Source organism: Argentina silus, assembly GCF_951799395.1.
Source record: "Argentina silus genome assembly, chromosome: 11".
NCBI lineage: Eukaryota > Metazoa > Chordata > Actinopteri > Argentiniformes > Argentinidae > Argentina > Argentina silus.
Window position 1 is genome coordinate 15558633 of NC_139665.1, and position 15956 is coordinate 15574588.

Consider the following 15956-nt stretch of genomic DNA (forward strand, 5'->3'; position numbering starts at 1 on the left):
AAAAGGAGGTGGGAACCATGGGCCTAAGTAGTTCTGGCTTTCCAAAATAGAGCACACTGTGGTCTAATTAGACTCCTGGCCTTAGTCAAGAATTTCCATGTGTTCACCAACTTGGGATTAGAGTTAATGCGTTATACAGCACAATGTCTCCTAAGTTTCATGTCTAGAGAATAATGACTAGGTATATAAAACTATATCTATTTGACAGAAGTATGTATAGACACGACGGTCACATCTTTATGGAAAGTTTATTAATCATAAACTGATTATGATTATATATTTAATCATAATAGTTACAAAAGTGCTGTCAGTCCTTTAGCCTGACAGGAGCAAGGGTGTTTTGGTTTTAGTCTGTCAACATGTTGTCCAAGTTTCCTCACGCTGTGGTGGGATTCCTGCCAACGCTCGGCGGGGGGAGACCCAAATTCTGCTGATGCACTCTTTCCCTCTGCGCGGTCAATGATATTATCATTAGGAAATGGCCTGCTATCTTTTGATGTGGAAGAATGTGCCACTGTAAGCACTTTGGATAGCATCATCACAGCAGAGCCATTGGTGGTAAACTGGGTGTAATACCACTGCTCACCACTAGGAATAGATGCAATGGATTCCAGGCTTGCCAGTTGTTAGCTTGTGACCTCTCAGTTTGATGCAGTATTACCATGGTATTGCACTGAAACAACGGTCTGTATGTAAGGAATGAGGTTACACCTCAGCACCATCCATCACTCTGAACAGCAGCTTTATATTCCACCTGCAGGCCCAGGACTATATGTCTTGGGTCAAAAGGTCAGTTCTGCTCTGTGCTGACTGGACCTTCTCTATAACATTCTCCTGTAATGGAGGTGTGTGTGTGTGCGTGCGTGTCCGTGTGTGCACGTGCGTGTCTGTGTGCATGCGTGTGTGTGTGTGTGTGTGTGTGTGTGTGTGTGTGTGTGTGTGTGTGTGTGTGTGTGTGTGTGTGTGTGTGTGTGTGTGTGTGTGTGTGTGTGTGTGGTGGGATAAATGACCAAACAGAGCTGCTCTCCAGGAAAATCATAAGGGTTCATGGGATAATGTCTAATGTGAAGGACACAGCTTTCTCCTCTTACATCTGCAAAACTTACAGTGGAACTCTGCTGCAAACAAATGACATTGAGGCAATGCATATTTGTGGGCTGTGGCTAGGCTCAAAAGGTTGATTCTGGCATTATGAGTTGAATACATAACACTCCTTTTTGAGAAACTGCATATAATTATGTGGGCCTTTATGACATGCTGTGCACCAGTGATTTTGTTAAGACTACAATGAACAATATTGTTCTGCTATATCACATTAGTTGTACAACATTGAATATCAAATCAAATCTGACTTTTTTTTTTACAATGCAATTGTCACAAAGTGCTTTACAACAGAACAACAGAAACAACCGATAGTAAACAACCAACCAGTAAAAAAACGAAATAGAACAACACAAAAAGCAACACACAGAGAAACATCCCTGTCGGGAAGAAAACAGTGGCAAGCAAAAAGTCCCTAGGTTAGAAGGAAGAAACCTTGAGAGGAGGCTTCAAGTGGACCCATCCTCCTCTGGCTGGTCAGCTGCTGGCTAAACAAAAACGAAACTGTCAGCCAATAGAATGTATGGTGTGGTGCAAAGGTTGAGACCGGTGAATCATTAAACTGGTGAATCATGACTGCTATCATGGATGAAAGTCCTGCTCCTGAAAGGTAGAGGGACAATGCCCCTGCGCAAAGAAAATACCATATGATTAGAGTCAAATGGAACAATAGCATATGAACAGAATAGATTGGACTCTGATTATGAGCCTATGAAAGAGAGCAACCAGCTCCAAGTCCAGATGATTCTCTCTCTCTCTCTCTCTCTCTCTCTCTCTCTCTCTCCATTTCTCTCTCTCTCTGGTGTTTCTAGTAGCTGTGTGCAGGATTGCGTAGCTTGTGTCTGTGGGCGGTATTGACCTGCAAGCACTCTGCTGCATGCCGTGTTCCATTGCTGGGTCAATATTACTGTCCATGGAAAGAGCCCATCGATCCACAGGGAGGGAATCTCTGGTTAACAACACATGTAGGGGTTTACATGGACATACGGCGAGGGAAAGGCAGGCCAACCAACCCAAAAGACTGGCTGGTGTCTGTCTGTCTGTGTCTGTCTGTCATGAAGGCTTTGTTTTGACAAGCTAGCCTAACTCACTGATGATTGGTGTTGCCCCACATAGCCAGGACTGAAGTGTGTGTGTGTGTGTGTGAGAGAGAGAGAGAGAGAGAGAGAGAGAGAGAGAGAGAGAGATTCAATTAAGAGGTGAGCAATTCATTAATCATAAAGGTTACCAACCTGCCTGGGGCTGTTTAGTGGAACTGCGATTCACCTGCTCCACTCCACTCACAGCCTGCAATACACACACACACACACACACACACATTCTCTCTCTCTAGATGCCTACTCTAATAGCATCCAGGGTTATTTGGGATTTAGCTGGTGGGTAGGTGTTCAGGTCAGGTCTTAATGCGCTCTGCCCTGCTGTGATGTGGGAGAAGCTTCTCAATAAATACTTCCTGTGGTTGAATATGTACCCCTGCAGGCTATGTGCATGGGAGATGAGAAATGAAAGTAGGGTGAATTCCCCCCCCCCCCCAACCCCACTCTCTCTCTCTCTCTCTCTCTCTCTCTCTCTTTCTCTCCCCCTACAGTTGCAATTACTGCTAAAGGCTAGTAGACAATTTAGAACAATAACAAAACACGATGATAATTATATTAGAAGACATTTGAACAATGATAACTGTATAAGTACAATAATGTCACGTTCTGTCTCTCCCCTCTCCTCCTCCACAGGTACTTTGTGTTGGATCCAGAGCTGGGGCAGCTGCAGTACTTTGTCAATGAGCAGGGGAGGAGCCAGAAGCCTCGAGGGTCCCTGCCCCTGATTGGTGCCTCGGTGACCCCCAGCGACGAGGCACCCCACATGTTCATCATCAACTCGGTCAATGGCGAGCTGTACAAGCTCAGAGGTACTGCCCGGCCAATGGGCTTGGTCGCCCTCATAGATAGAAAATACGCAGTTTAGGGGCTTGACTTGCGGCTCCTTCACAGAACATAGACCATTGACGAATGTACTCCATCTCACTCCTTCCTCTCAAGTTAACGTATTATTACGTGAATGCATACGCTGGCTACTATAGAGCAGGAAGAGGTTCCTCCTCCTGGATATTCTTCTCCAATGCTTTTTGACGACGACTCGAGTGGAGGAGGGAGGGGAGAGGATGCGGGGAGTCGTGTTCCTAACAATTGAGAAAAAAGGCTGTAGTGTTCGATGGTTTAGATGGTCGATACACCCTAGCACAGAGGGCCTACCCTCCACTGTTCTCTGAGAGCTGTGGTTGACATCCGGGGCCATTGGGTTTAAACTGAACACTGCGCTAGAGCTACAGGCTATCCCTGTCAGAAGCCTGTGCGTCCACGGACGTGCGAGAGAGAATCCTCGTCGCTGTACTTCACCCAAGGGAAATATGGGAATAACTCGCCCTATATCAAGAAATGACGCAGTGATCCATGTATCCAGCTCCAGAGGAGGCGATAGTCCTCCAGAGAATACAACAGTGTAGAAGAGGTCAATGTTGGGATAGGGATATCGGGTTTCCAGTGAAGGGATGTGAGGAAATCTGATACCACGCACATTCAAAAGACTGTTACATAGAGTCTTGAATCCACTGAAATTACTTGTATTTGATCTTTTGAAAACAGCACAACACAGGGACATTGGCTCTGTCTTGGTGGCTGTAGTGTTTAAACCAAGTCCAAATACTCCTTAGTTTCATTGTTGTAGACTAGTCCTATGACTATAAATGGGGTCTAGACATTGTATTAAAAATGTCAACAACACCAAAGGCCAAACAGCTCTTGTGTGTAGGCCTTTCCAAGACGTGTTGATGAAGATTAGTAAGCTTAAAATCTCAGAACAGTTTCCATGACAACCTGGGGGGACCTCAGTGGGGAAGGTCAAGGTTCAGCCAGGAACACTTTCAGTTTCCTGTTTCAACGGTCCTTTGGGGATTTGGCAACAACAGTGGTGTTGTCTTACTGGTGATTGGACCAGACAGAACTGTGATGTGTGAATGTGTCCTTTATTCCCATGTTGATACCCTTAAAACTCACCCAGTGGGTCACACACTGCTCCCTGAGGTGGTGTAAGTAACTACATTCTGTAATTTAGCATCCCCTTTGAGCTGTCCTTGGTGGCGATATTGATCTCACTTGGTTACAATGGATTTAAAGTATTTTTAAAAAGCATTTTCTAGTATATGAGGCTCTTGTTTGCAATGTAATGATATTTTTGACCTATATGAAGGGTCGCCTGCCGGGATATACAGTGGCCTCCGTAAGTAATGGGACAGTGAAGCATTTTTTCTTCTTATGGCTCTATACTCCAAACGTTTGGATTTGAAGTCAAATAATTACTATGAGGTTCAAGAACAGATTGTCTGCTTATATTTAAGGGTATTTTTGTACACGTTGGTCTCACCTTTAAGAAATGACAACACTTTCTATACATAGTCCTTCCCATGGCACCAACTGTAATGGGACAGATTTACATAATGTCCAAATTAAGTACTCATGTTTAGTATTTGGTCGACGAATATATCCTGCTGCTGCCGTCAGCAGTTACATCATCAATTAAGACAAGTTACCCAGTTCTAGTAGCAGCTATACATGCCCAAACCATAACACCCCCTCCACCACATTTGAGGTGGTACTGTATGCTGTAAATCTCGGGCAGATCCTTTTTTCTCCAAATTTTTCGCTTGCAATCACTCTCGTACATGATCATATTTTAGGGTTCTCCCCAGGATGGTGAAACCAATATGTACACAAATACCATCAACTAAAAGCTGAGAGTCTTAACTTTAACCTTATAGTAATTGCTTGATTTCAAATCCAAACTTTTGGAGTATAGAGCCAAAGGAACAAAAAATGCTTCACTGTCCCATGACTAGAATATATGTTTCTAGTAAAATGCCTCTTTTAAGAATGTGCATTGGAGCCACAGGGAAGGCTCTGGGATGTGATATGAAGCAGTTAAACAGGCTCAGTCTCCATCTCCATCTGAACCACAGGGCTAAGTAGAATATGTTATGCTCCAGGCTAAGCCTTGAGCCATGTGTATTGCACTGGTGTGAGAAAAAACTAAAGGAAAAACAGCAGGAATTTCAAATGGCAGATTAAGCTGATCACATGATGATATTCATAGATGATAGTCATGATATTTTCAGTGTTAATAAGGGGTCAAGTCATTCCCAGAGGCTAATTGAAATGCCTGACAGCATATTATAAAAACCATTGTGGATTGTACATTAATCAAAACACAGTTGATACTGTAATTTGCTATATAAGTAAGGCCAAGATTTCAGTCCCCTGACAAAGATTACATGCTGTTGAATAACAATAAGATATCCAAGTTTTTAATATTTAATGTAATATGTTTTTAATACAGAACCTTGCTGAGGTTTATTTCGGAGGTTGCAGTGTTGTACAAAGTCCAAACAGATTACATTGAACACACTGGATTCTCTTTCATGTCGACTACGGCTCCATACAGTTCATACATCCTATTAATCATTTCTATCTACAATTCCTTCGGAACGTTGCACCCAATTGAATACGCCCCAAGCTTTTCAATACCATCCCCCACGGCAACTGACCCCCTCCTATCCCATAATACTTACATCTTAATGGCTCCCATCAGCCGTGACGCTCCTTGTCCCGTCTGAGTGCCCTGTCATATTATCCCCATTCAACTTAATCAGATTTATCCCCATCGGTCCTAAAGCAGAGCCATTATGACCAACAACAGTCTATCTATCACAGTAATTAGCATCAGTGTAATTACATGGTGACAGTGTGGCCGTACGTTTCAGTGGGTTACGAACACCCATTAGCTCTGTCTCTCTGTGAGACTACATCAGGGGAGGCTGGTAGAGGTAGAAATCGGAGGACACGTGTTTGATAACATTCCTCATTTCATTCCATGCATTACAATGACCCCTTCCTCTGATTTCTACGTCCACCCGCCTCTACTGGACTTACATCCAAGAGCTGTTTGACCCAATGGAGATGCTGGGGAGCAGTAGAGAGATTGTCAGTTCAATGGGAGATGTTGCATGGGCTGTACCAGTCAATGGTTGTATTACCTTATGGAGTACATGCATGGGCTGTACCAGTCAATGGTTGTATTACCTTATGGAGTACATGCATGGGCTGTACGTAATGCCTGTATTGCCTTCATCTGCCAAGTCAGGTTGTTGTTCATTAATTAAATTAATAGGTCTTTACCTCAGAATAGGAGGCCTTTTGACAAAATAGCAGCTTTGATTATTATTAAAACAAAAAATGTAAGTTGCCTTTTAGAACGAACATAAGAACAACATGGTCATAGTAAAAAAATTAAATAAAATAAGAATCAAAGTAATCATTAGTGTGCAAGCAGTGCTCATATTAGTTTCCTTTTCAACATAAAAACAGGTGTAAATTAGCATACCCGCTTGCCGCTGCCAAATCCCCCTCTAGTTCATTACCGCAAGATAATTATGTCTAATCACGGCGAAGCTTGTATAAATCACAAACAAAATGGCTGATCTGAATGCATGTATAACTCTAGGCTGAGATGTTTCTGAAAGGGAAGGAGGCAGTGGGTCTTAGCAGAGTGTCACCTTTGTGCAGGTGCTCAGTGTGAATAGATTACCACTGGCATGTGGAGGTAGAAATTGGAGGCGAACGTGTTGCAATGAATCTGTCCTCCGATTTCTACCACCACCAGCCTCCCCTGACCACCACAACCACCACTCTCTCTCTCTCCCTCTCTCTCTCTCTCTCTCTCTCTCTGTCTCTAGCCCTCTCTCTCTCTGTCTCTCTCTCTCGCATTCTCAGTCTCTGTCTCGCGCACTCTCTCTCTCTCTCTTTCTCTAATTTTTCTGGGGATCCTCTTCACTCAAGAGTGACATTACAGGTGTGTGTATAACAGCGTAGGCCTCATGTGAGTGGCATGAACACAATTATTTCTGCCAATGCTCAAATTAGTCAAAAAAATGCAAAAAGAGGGAGTGCTGCCTTGGCATCAACTATGAAGATGAAGAGAGGTGCTTATCGGAGAACGGGGGGTATAACTATAGCGACCAAATGAAGTTGCAGCTGTGAAAAAGTCTAATACTTCTTTTCAGCCTAACACCTCTTTTCAACAGGGAAGTACTTTTTTTTTGGAAGTACTTGCTTTTTCACAGCTACAAATTAATTTGGTCGCTCAGATAAGTCTGCCAGCATTCCGAGCACAAGCCCTCATGCTCTCGTTTAACCCACATGAAAAGATTCAGCACTCGGCTATTGATTCAGCCAATCGTTCCTAGGAACTCCAGACGATTCTGCGTTCACTTCAACTGCTAATCAAGTATTTATTTAAAAAAGGTTTGAGTTACCATGGAGACGGCCGTCTTTTCGGCATCATCAGAGAGGCGAGTTCTTCATGTTCCACCTCAGAAGCCTCTGGCTGGTCTTAAACGTAGAGTTAGAATTCGTAGAACGTATACATCGCCCTGGTTTGAATGGAGATTCCGGTCCTAACTCTATAGTCTTGAGTTCCCGATCTAGAGGCAACTGAGGTTGAAGACCTGGCAAAGGTCCACCAGACAGACCCTGTAAATGTCACATTGAGTTTAACTCAACAAGCCAAGATATTGTCTAGTCATTATCGATCAGCCTAATTGGTCTAGAGAGTCTATCGACCAATGAGGAAGTTGTACAGCTGGGGAGAGACATCCGGCTATTGTACAAAGCATGCTCTGCCACAGTGAATAGGTGAAGTGAGAGCAGTCTGGTCCTGGTCTTGAAGGGGCCAGTGGCAGCACCTCTTTACTGTCTCGTGAAACTAAAGGGGTCCAGTGAGTCACTCTTTCCAGGGTGTGTGTTTGGATAGCAGTCTTTGGCAGGCCCTTTCTGACTCTGCGCCTGGTGAATGTTACAGAGTGTTGCTTCACAGCATTGCTACAGGTTAGCCTGAGCCACTGGTCAAAGAGCAGCTATGTTTTGACCCCTCTAATAGATAGGATTGGTAGTTAGTCTGCTCCTACTGTAGATCTCTGGTTATTCTACTACTGCCTCAAGCTTTATACACACACACACACACACACACACACACACACACACACACACACACACACACACACCACACCCCTTATCATTGAGAGTTAAGGTGAAAACCTCAAGCCATTATCCGAAAATGTTCCGCACGATGCAAAGTGCATTGGCTAATCAGAGCGCTGTCAGTCTCAAGAAATGATGGTTATGACAGTGAACTCCTGTGATGATGACTTAATCTTTCTCCAATCATGGTTATTTAAAATCCACACTATGAATATCTTCTCTTGTCTCCTAGCGTCCGATGCCAAAGAGCAGCAGTTCTGGATGAACCAACTCCAAGCGTGTGCGAGACGTCACTCTGACAGTGGTGCCAAGGTATGTGCAGTACAGCACACACACATGCATGCATGCATACATGCACACACACACACACACACACACACACACACGCACACACATGCACACACACACACACACACACACATGCACGCACACGCGCACACACGCACACACGCACATACACACACATACATACTGCAGTCATGACTACCAACTTCTCAAGAATGTGTCAACAAGAACACTGAGAGGAAATCCTTGACTCTACCACTCAGAAGATTCCTATCCCTTTTAGTCTAGAAATTGCATTGTGGGCAATATCTCACTTTTGTTAGGTTCATTGTATGAACTAGGTTCAGGCAAAAACAAACATATTGTGTGCAGGATATTAGTAGAATAGATTTCATTTGAAATAGCTGTAGAGGTATGATTTCAATGGCATGCCACAGTATTAGTGTACGGATCAAAAGTTTGAAAGACGGGGGCTTAAGCCATGTTGATTTGTGTTGTTGAGAAATATGTTGCTGGAAACTCTTGTAGTGGGAAAAACCTTGTGGAAACACACTGACAACACACTATTTTCTTCAGTATTTACACTTTTACATTTTCTTTCTTGCAGGCTTTACATACTGTACACAGCCGCCTCAAACAGATAACATTCAGATACTAGATGAGTAAATGCACACAAAACCCCTCAATTTACACAACAGGGCCAAATCGAGCTGAGCTGAACTGTGCTGGGCTGGCCTGGTTACGCAGTCGCCATAGTTACCGAAACAGTGCCGGAAAGGACAATGTGAAAAGAAAATATCCGAGCCAGCACAGTATAGTTGGGATCAGCCCTGTAGTGTGTAAAGCCCCTAACACATGCCCACCAGTCATCCTCTCTAATAGATCCCAGGGGATCTTCCTCCCTGGGCTTATCACCTCCACCCCCCTGTCTCTTCTTTCTCTGGCCATCTCTCATGCTATGTAGGGCTTAGCTTTGCTGCGGCTACTACAGAGTGTGAGTCAGCCGTTAGTTCTGAGTGAACACAATAACACCCATCCCCGCCTGTCTCTTTGTTGCCGACTGCTGTTGTGGAGCGTGGAGCAAGATCCCAAAGCATTTCACTGTGTCAGTTACAACTGTATGTGATATACACTCACTGAGCACTTTATGATGAACACCTATACACCTTCTCATGGTGGAGGTGGTGTAATGGTGTGGGGAATGTTTTTTAGGCACACTTTGGGCCCGTTACCAATCAATCATAACTTGAATGCCGCAGCCTATTTGAGTATTGTTGCTGACCTTTTGCATCCCATGGCCACAATTTACCCATCTTCTAATGGCTACTTCCAGCATGATAATGCACTATGTTACAAAGCAAAAGTCGTCTCAAACTGGTTTCATGACCATAACAATGACTTCAGTGTTCTTCAGTGGCCTTCCCAGTCACCGGATCTGAATCCAATGGAACACCTTTTGGATGTGGTAGAACGGGAGATTCACAGATTGAAAGTGCACCTGAAAAATCTGCAGGAATTGCCTTCTGTGAGGGTTTATGTATTTGTTATCTACCATAACATTCTGTATGCTCTTGGTATGAAAATGTCAATCTTGTCTATGTCTGTCTCTCTCTCTCTCTCTCTCACTCACTCTCTCTCTCTCTCTCTCTCTCTCTCTTTCTCCTTCCCCCTCTCCCTGTCCCCATCTGTCCCTCTCAGCCCTTGCTTGCTGTTTCCTCCACCACTGACAGGTGCTGCAGGACAGTCACACCCATCACTACTGCTCCTTCTTCCTCTCGTCTGTTATTGTGACTCTCCTTCTCCTCCTTTCTCTAAACACAGCTCTGGGACAAAACAAGCAAAGCTCCCTTGTGCATTAAGGATACTTCTTTATCATGTAAACTTTATTTTGGGAAGGGGTGTTACCTTGTGCAGGATAACTGTACTGTGAACTGTACAGGACAGTACTGTTAGCAAGCAGCTAACGCAGTTGGTTTCAACAGAGGGTAAAGACAAATCAGTTTTGATTATGTTTGTATTGAGGGTTCTGTGTGTGTGTGTGTGTGTGTGTGTGTGTGTGTGTGTGTTTGACCTCAGGTGAGGAAGCTGAAGGGATCTGACGAACACCTGAGTGTGGAGAGGACAGGAGGCAGCCAGGAGGGACTGGTGAGTCACAATTGTGTACACACACACACACACACACACACACACACACACACACACACACACACACACACACACACACCAGAGTATGTGAGAGGTATGTGAGAGTTGAGCTGTCAGAAAAAAAGCGCTCCTCTCTCACAAGGATGTGTTTACGATCTGCTCTCCCGTTCTGCTCGCTGCTCACAAGGAACATGGTGGCGCTCCTATCGGTTTAATATTTCACATCGTAATTTGACATTTTTAATGAGAGCCACCATCTCTTGTGACCATCTATGATGTAACTAACATTTAACTAGTGAAGGAAAAACCGGACAATTTTTGCTTTGAAATCGCTGTCCTGAGCTTGTGAGGTGAGCGGAAATGGAGCGTGAGAAAAAGTCCATGCTCCGACTTTTTAAAAATGCGTTCCACGCTCCAGACAAAATACCCTTGCTCCGCTCCTCCCTCAGCTCACACTCCTCTCTGCTCACACATGCTCTGACACACACACACTCACATACACACACAAACACACACACACACACACCCACACACACCCACATGCACACCAACACACATACACACACACACACACACACACACCACACACACACACACACACACACACACACACACAGATGTACCCATTCACTTCTTGAAAACACTGCAGAGTTGGGTAGACGACAGAGTCTTATTATGCTGCTTAACTTTGATCAGTGAACTTCTAAAAGAAGAGATGGAAGACCAAGAAAAGGAAGTCTTTCCTTCTTTCTTTCTTTCTTTCTTTCTTTCTTTCTCTCTAAATCAGGATGGTTTTCTGGTCCCTGTAGCGTGACTGACTGAGGCAGGACTTTCTAAAAGAAGAGAGGGATGAGCGAGAGGAGAAGGAGGAGTTTTTTCGCCCCCTTTCTTTTCAGCTCCCGTAGCGTGACTGTTGGAGAGCAGGAGTTGTCATTACCGGACACCAGGGGGAGGCTGGTGGAGGTAGAAATCGGAGGACGAGCTCATTGTAATGCATGGAATGGAATGGTATCAAACACGTGAAAGCCAGCTGTGCATCTGCTTTCCTGGGGTGGTAGCTTAACAGATCGCCTGTTTGATACCATTGATACCATTCCTCATCAGTTTGATACCGTTCCTCATTTCATTCCATGCATTACACTGAGCCCCTCCTCTGATTTCTACCTCCACCAGCATCCGTCCACACATACTGTTGGAGTCTAATCCTTTCTAAGCTTCACATTCTCTCTCCAAGATGTGTAGGCTATCTGAGATCTCACCTCCTCCCGAGTTGTATACTCTATATATGAGTATCGTAGCATGCATTTACAATAGCCTGACCACAGAACAGCTGGATTGTTGTGTTTGTTATCTCTAACACTGAGACGCACCAAATAAGATGCCACAATGGGGGGTGGTGGTTGGGGGGGGGGTTGGGGGTGGAGGTGGAGAGTACGAAGCACAGAGCCTTTTTTATCTGCTCTGAGGCGACCGTGGAAGGGAACGTGTCACTGTGCTGGCTTCTAGAATCTTTGACACTTTGACAGGCCCATTAACTGGGCATATTCCACTGTGGACCGTAGGGAGGTTTGATCTTGCTCCCAGTGTTTGACCTTGCTTCTAGCGGTTCAGAATCAGAATCAGAATTATTTTATTTGGCCAAGTATATTTGCACATACAGGAAATTGACTTGGTGAGGTTGGTGCATGGGACATAAAAAACAATAGCAAATATTGACAAGAAATTTACAAAATAGCTAAATATTAACAAAATGGCAATAACAAATGTACAAATTTACAAAAAAGAACAGCAAAACAATACATTTTGTAGGCAATGAGGCTAGAGGCTGTGAAATGGGTATGGGGCATGTACACTATACATTAGAATAATTTTAAAGAATTATAAATTACACTGTCAGTGCATTGTGTGTGTGTATTATGTGACATGGTGGGGGTGGGAGGGGTTGAGTCAGTGAGAGGCAGGGAGCTTGTTTGTGATCCCCACTGCCATGGGGAAGAAACTGTTCAGGTGGCGCAAGGTTTTGGTCTTGAACCTTTTGACCTTGCTCCCAGCGTTTGACCTTGCTCCCAGCATGCCCCAGAGGGCCGTTTGACCTTACTCCCAGCATGCCCCAGAGGGCCGTTTGACCTTACTCCCAGCATGCCCCATAGGGCCGTTTGACCTTACTCCCAGCATGCCCCATAGGGCCGTTTGACCTTTCCCACAGTAGGCTCTTGATGACAGGAGAGTCAGTGTGTCCTGCTGGGAGATCCAGCCTGCTTCTCAGGTGGAGGCTGGTGGAGGTAGAACTCAGAGGACAGGCTCATCATATAATGCATGGAATGGAATAGGGAATGGTATCAAACACATGCATTACAATGAGCCCGTCTTCCGATTTCTACCTCCACCAGCCTCCCCTGCTTCTGATGTTGTTGTATTCCAAAATCTACACCAGTACTACTTAAAATGAAACAATGTAATTAGTTCATGCATTCTAAGTGCCATGCTAGTCTGGGTGTGGGAACATAGCCAGTCAGCTGTTTGTGATACCGCCGCCCACGCTCTCTTGAGGAGGGCCAAGTGTGCCCACGCACCGAGGTAGGAGGGATGGGGGGCACACACCTGTGAGGGGCGGGGGGGGGGGGGCTCATTTCCATACTGCTGAAGTTGCAGAAATGGAGAGTGTGATCTGAATTGTTCACAGTGTATTTTAATGTTGTGTATGATACTTGATACTTGACACTGTTAGGTATTTTGTACAGTATGCATCCTTATAGCAAGAGTAATGCAATTTATCTCCACATCCGGTTATACTCAGACATGTTTCTTTTTCTGGTTCCACAGAAACTCAAACTCTGAATAATCTCACAGGCTATGCATGATATAACAACTTCTCCTCTCACAGTGCTTCAGTTATACCCATGGTTTTCTCTCTGGGTTCAGTGCCCTGTCTTGTTATTCCTTCTACCCTCTCTCTCTCTCTCCCCCCCTCCCTCCCCCCTCCTCCTTTCTGTCCATCTCGTTCAGTACTTTGAAGCTGGGCTGTGTCCTCCTCATTGTAGCTTACTGAAGTGCCTGAGGTTGTGTGGCCATTTTGGCGTTGGGACCTGAGCGACGGTTGCCGTGTCTAAACTCTGTGTTTCACTGTCATAATGACTCCCTCCATCTGCAGCGTCACGCAGCCCCGTCTGCTCTCAGGAACAATGCTACTGCCTCTGTCTCCTCTCACCTAAGCTGATAATTCCCTATTAAATTGATTACACAAAGCCCCCCCCCCCCGTCCATCGCTATTTGCATACTTTAAAACCATTGAAAATAAACTGTCATCTTTTGTATTTTTTGCAGTATTATTCTGATCATTTTCTTAGTTTTGGGTGAATTCGGGACTCTGAGGTTATTTTGTTTTGGGTGATATTGGTGACTCCGAGGTTCCTGTGAAGTAAGAATCACTGTTCCAGAACAGAAGCCCAGTCTTTTCTCCTCCAGTGAGCGGTAGTGGCTCAGGGAGAGACGGTCGTTTATTTGATTTATAAATGTATTTATCTCCAGAGGTGCTGTGCTCTGCCTTGCAGGGAGGGAGACAGAGAGGCGGGCGAGGGAGGGAAAGAGGGAGAGAGAGGGAGAGACACACACACACACACACACACACACACACACACAATGAGAGTGAGAGAGAGCGAGAATGAGAGAGAGAGTGAGAGAGAGAGACACACACAGAATGAGAGAGAGAGAGCGAGAGCGAGAGATTGAGGGACAGAGATAAAAGTTTGATTTCGGTTATAGTACAGAGCTATAAAGACAAAAGGAGAGGTTGATGGTGTTCTTAAATCTCTGTTAACTGCCCTGGGCAGGTGACCTCTGTTACTCTCCTGCTCTTGTCAGGATTACATTTGGGGTCAGTCACGGTCAGGGGACAACTGAAACAGGGGTCAGAAAATTACGAGTGTCTCTCTGCTCTGTTCTCTACCCTACCCACACACTGCTTACATGATTGCTTAGAATACCTGAAGCCAAGCAGTAAAGCTCCAGTAAGCCCTCGCCGTGTCTAATGAGGATTTTCTGAGAGGATTCAAAGTTTGTACGAAACATATGGCTTGTGTTCCAATATCCACACTCAACATCCCACTTGTGAAGCAATGTGTTGACCGTTCATTCTGAGATATTGGTACTCACCATGTTAGTGGAAGATTGAAGTTGAAGGTCGTTTTAAGATGTTAGCAATTTCTACGTGTATTCCACCTCACTCCCTCTTTCTCTCTACGTTTGTCTCTCTCCCTCAGGGCTTGTCTTCTGCTGGCCGTCCCCGTAGCTTCTCCCTCCTCCCGCCCGCCACCTCCTCCCCCGGTACCCAGAGGCACCTGGGGCCCCCCGGGCCGCCGCCCAGCAACATCGTGACCATCACCCACCACAAGTCCCCCGCCGCGGCCCGGCGAGCCAAGAACCAGTACCCTGGCAGACTACTGGAGGTGAGAGAGGTGGGTGGAACATTGTCCCTCTGTGATGTCATGACATGAATGTGTCTTTAACACCGCTCTCAGTAGTGTGTCCTTCATGTTTTGTCTTCAGTACTTGTCCATGTCTATTACCCATGGTAAATCTATTTTTGTTTATGCTAATGAGAATGTTTGACGTTCCTGTCATGGATTTCCATGTGTATCGACTGCTGTATGGGTTTCAGCTTAAATTGAAATTGACGCCATGGATTCATTCACGTGTCTAAGCTACAGTTTTGAACAGACGACAGGTCAAAGTCATCACAATGTCAGTTCGATTTGAAATTCCATCGAATGTGTGTTTTGGCCTGACCCACGCAGTCAATCCAAATTAAATTGAAGCCAACTCTTGTTCCAACACTCAACACAGTTGTGTGGCCCAGCCCTGGTGTGCCTTAGTGCCTCTGCCCTGGTCTCTGGTGGCCATTGATGCAGTGTGTTCAGCAGATATTTTTGGCCTGGGCTGGGCTGTGTATCTGACCTACCTGAGACACATTGATTGCGATCCGCTCTGCACTGTACATTTAGCTGGGTTGGCATTTCTCTCTACATACTGTGCCCGTCTATACTCCAAATTGAAGGCCAGTCCACTTCTGGTCCACTTCTGGTCCCAGGCCGGTCCATTTCTGGTCCACTTCTGGTCCACTTCTGGTCCCAGGTGGTCCACTTCTGGTCCACTTCTGGTCCCAGGTGGTCCACTTCTATAACATCTTCATATTCATATTCAACCACACAGTCAGACGCAGCCAGTCACAATGTTGTGCTTATCGCTCAGTGGGAAAGGCAGCTTTGCCCAGGCCTTCTTAATAGCCCTGTCTGCACTTGGCTTAGAGTGATTAATTAAAAAAAATATAAAAAAGATTTTGCC

General features: G+C 45.1%; 1 protein-coding gene across 1 annotated transcript in view; it reads left to right on the top strand.

Annotated features, from left to right (window-relative positions):
• LOC310811875 (oxysterol-binding protein-related protein 10-like) overlaps positions 1–15956 on the top strand; it is a 48362-nt gene that overhangs the window by 5227 nt on the left and 27179 nt on the right. The window contains exons 2-5 of the mRNA XM_083680214.1: positions 2832–3007; positions 8419–8498; positions 10548–10616; positions 14876–15070. Of these exons, the coding sequence (XP_083536340.1) occupies positions 2832–3007; positions 8419–8498; positions 10548–10616; positions 14876–15070 (520 nt within the window). The remainder of the gene's footprint in view (positions 1–2831; positions 3008–8418; positions 8499–10547; positions 10617–14875; positions 15071–15956) is intronic.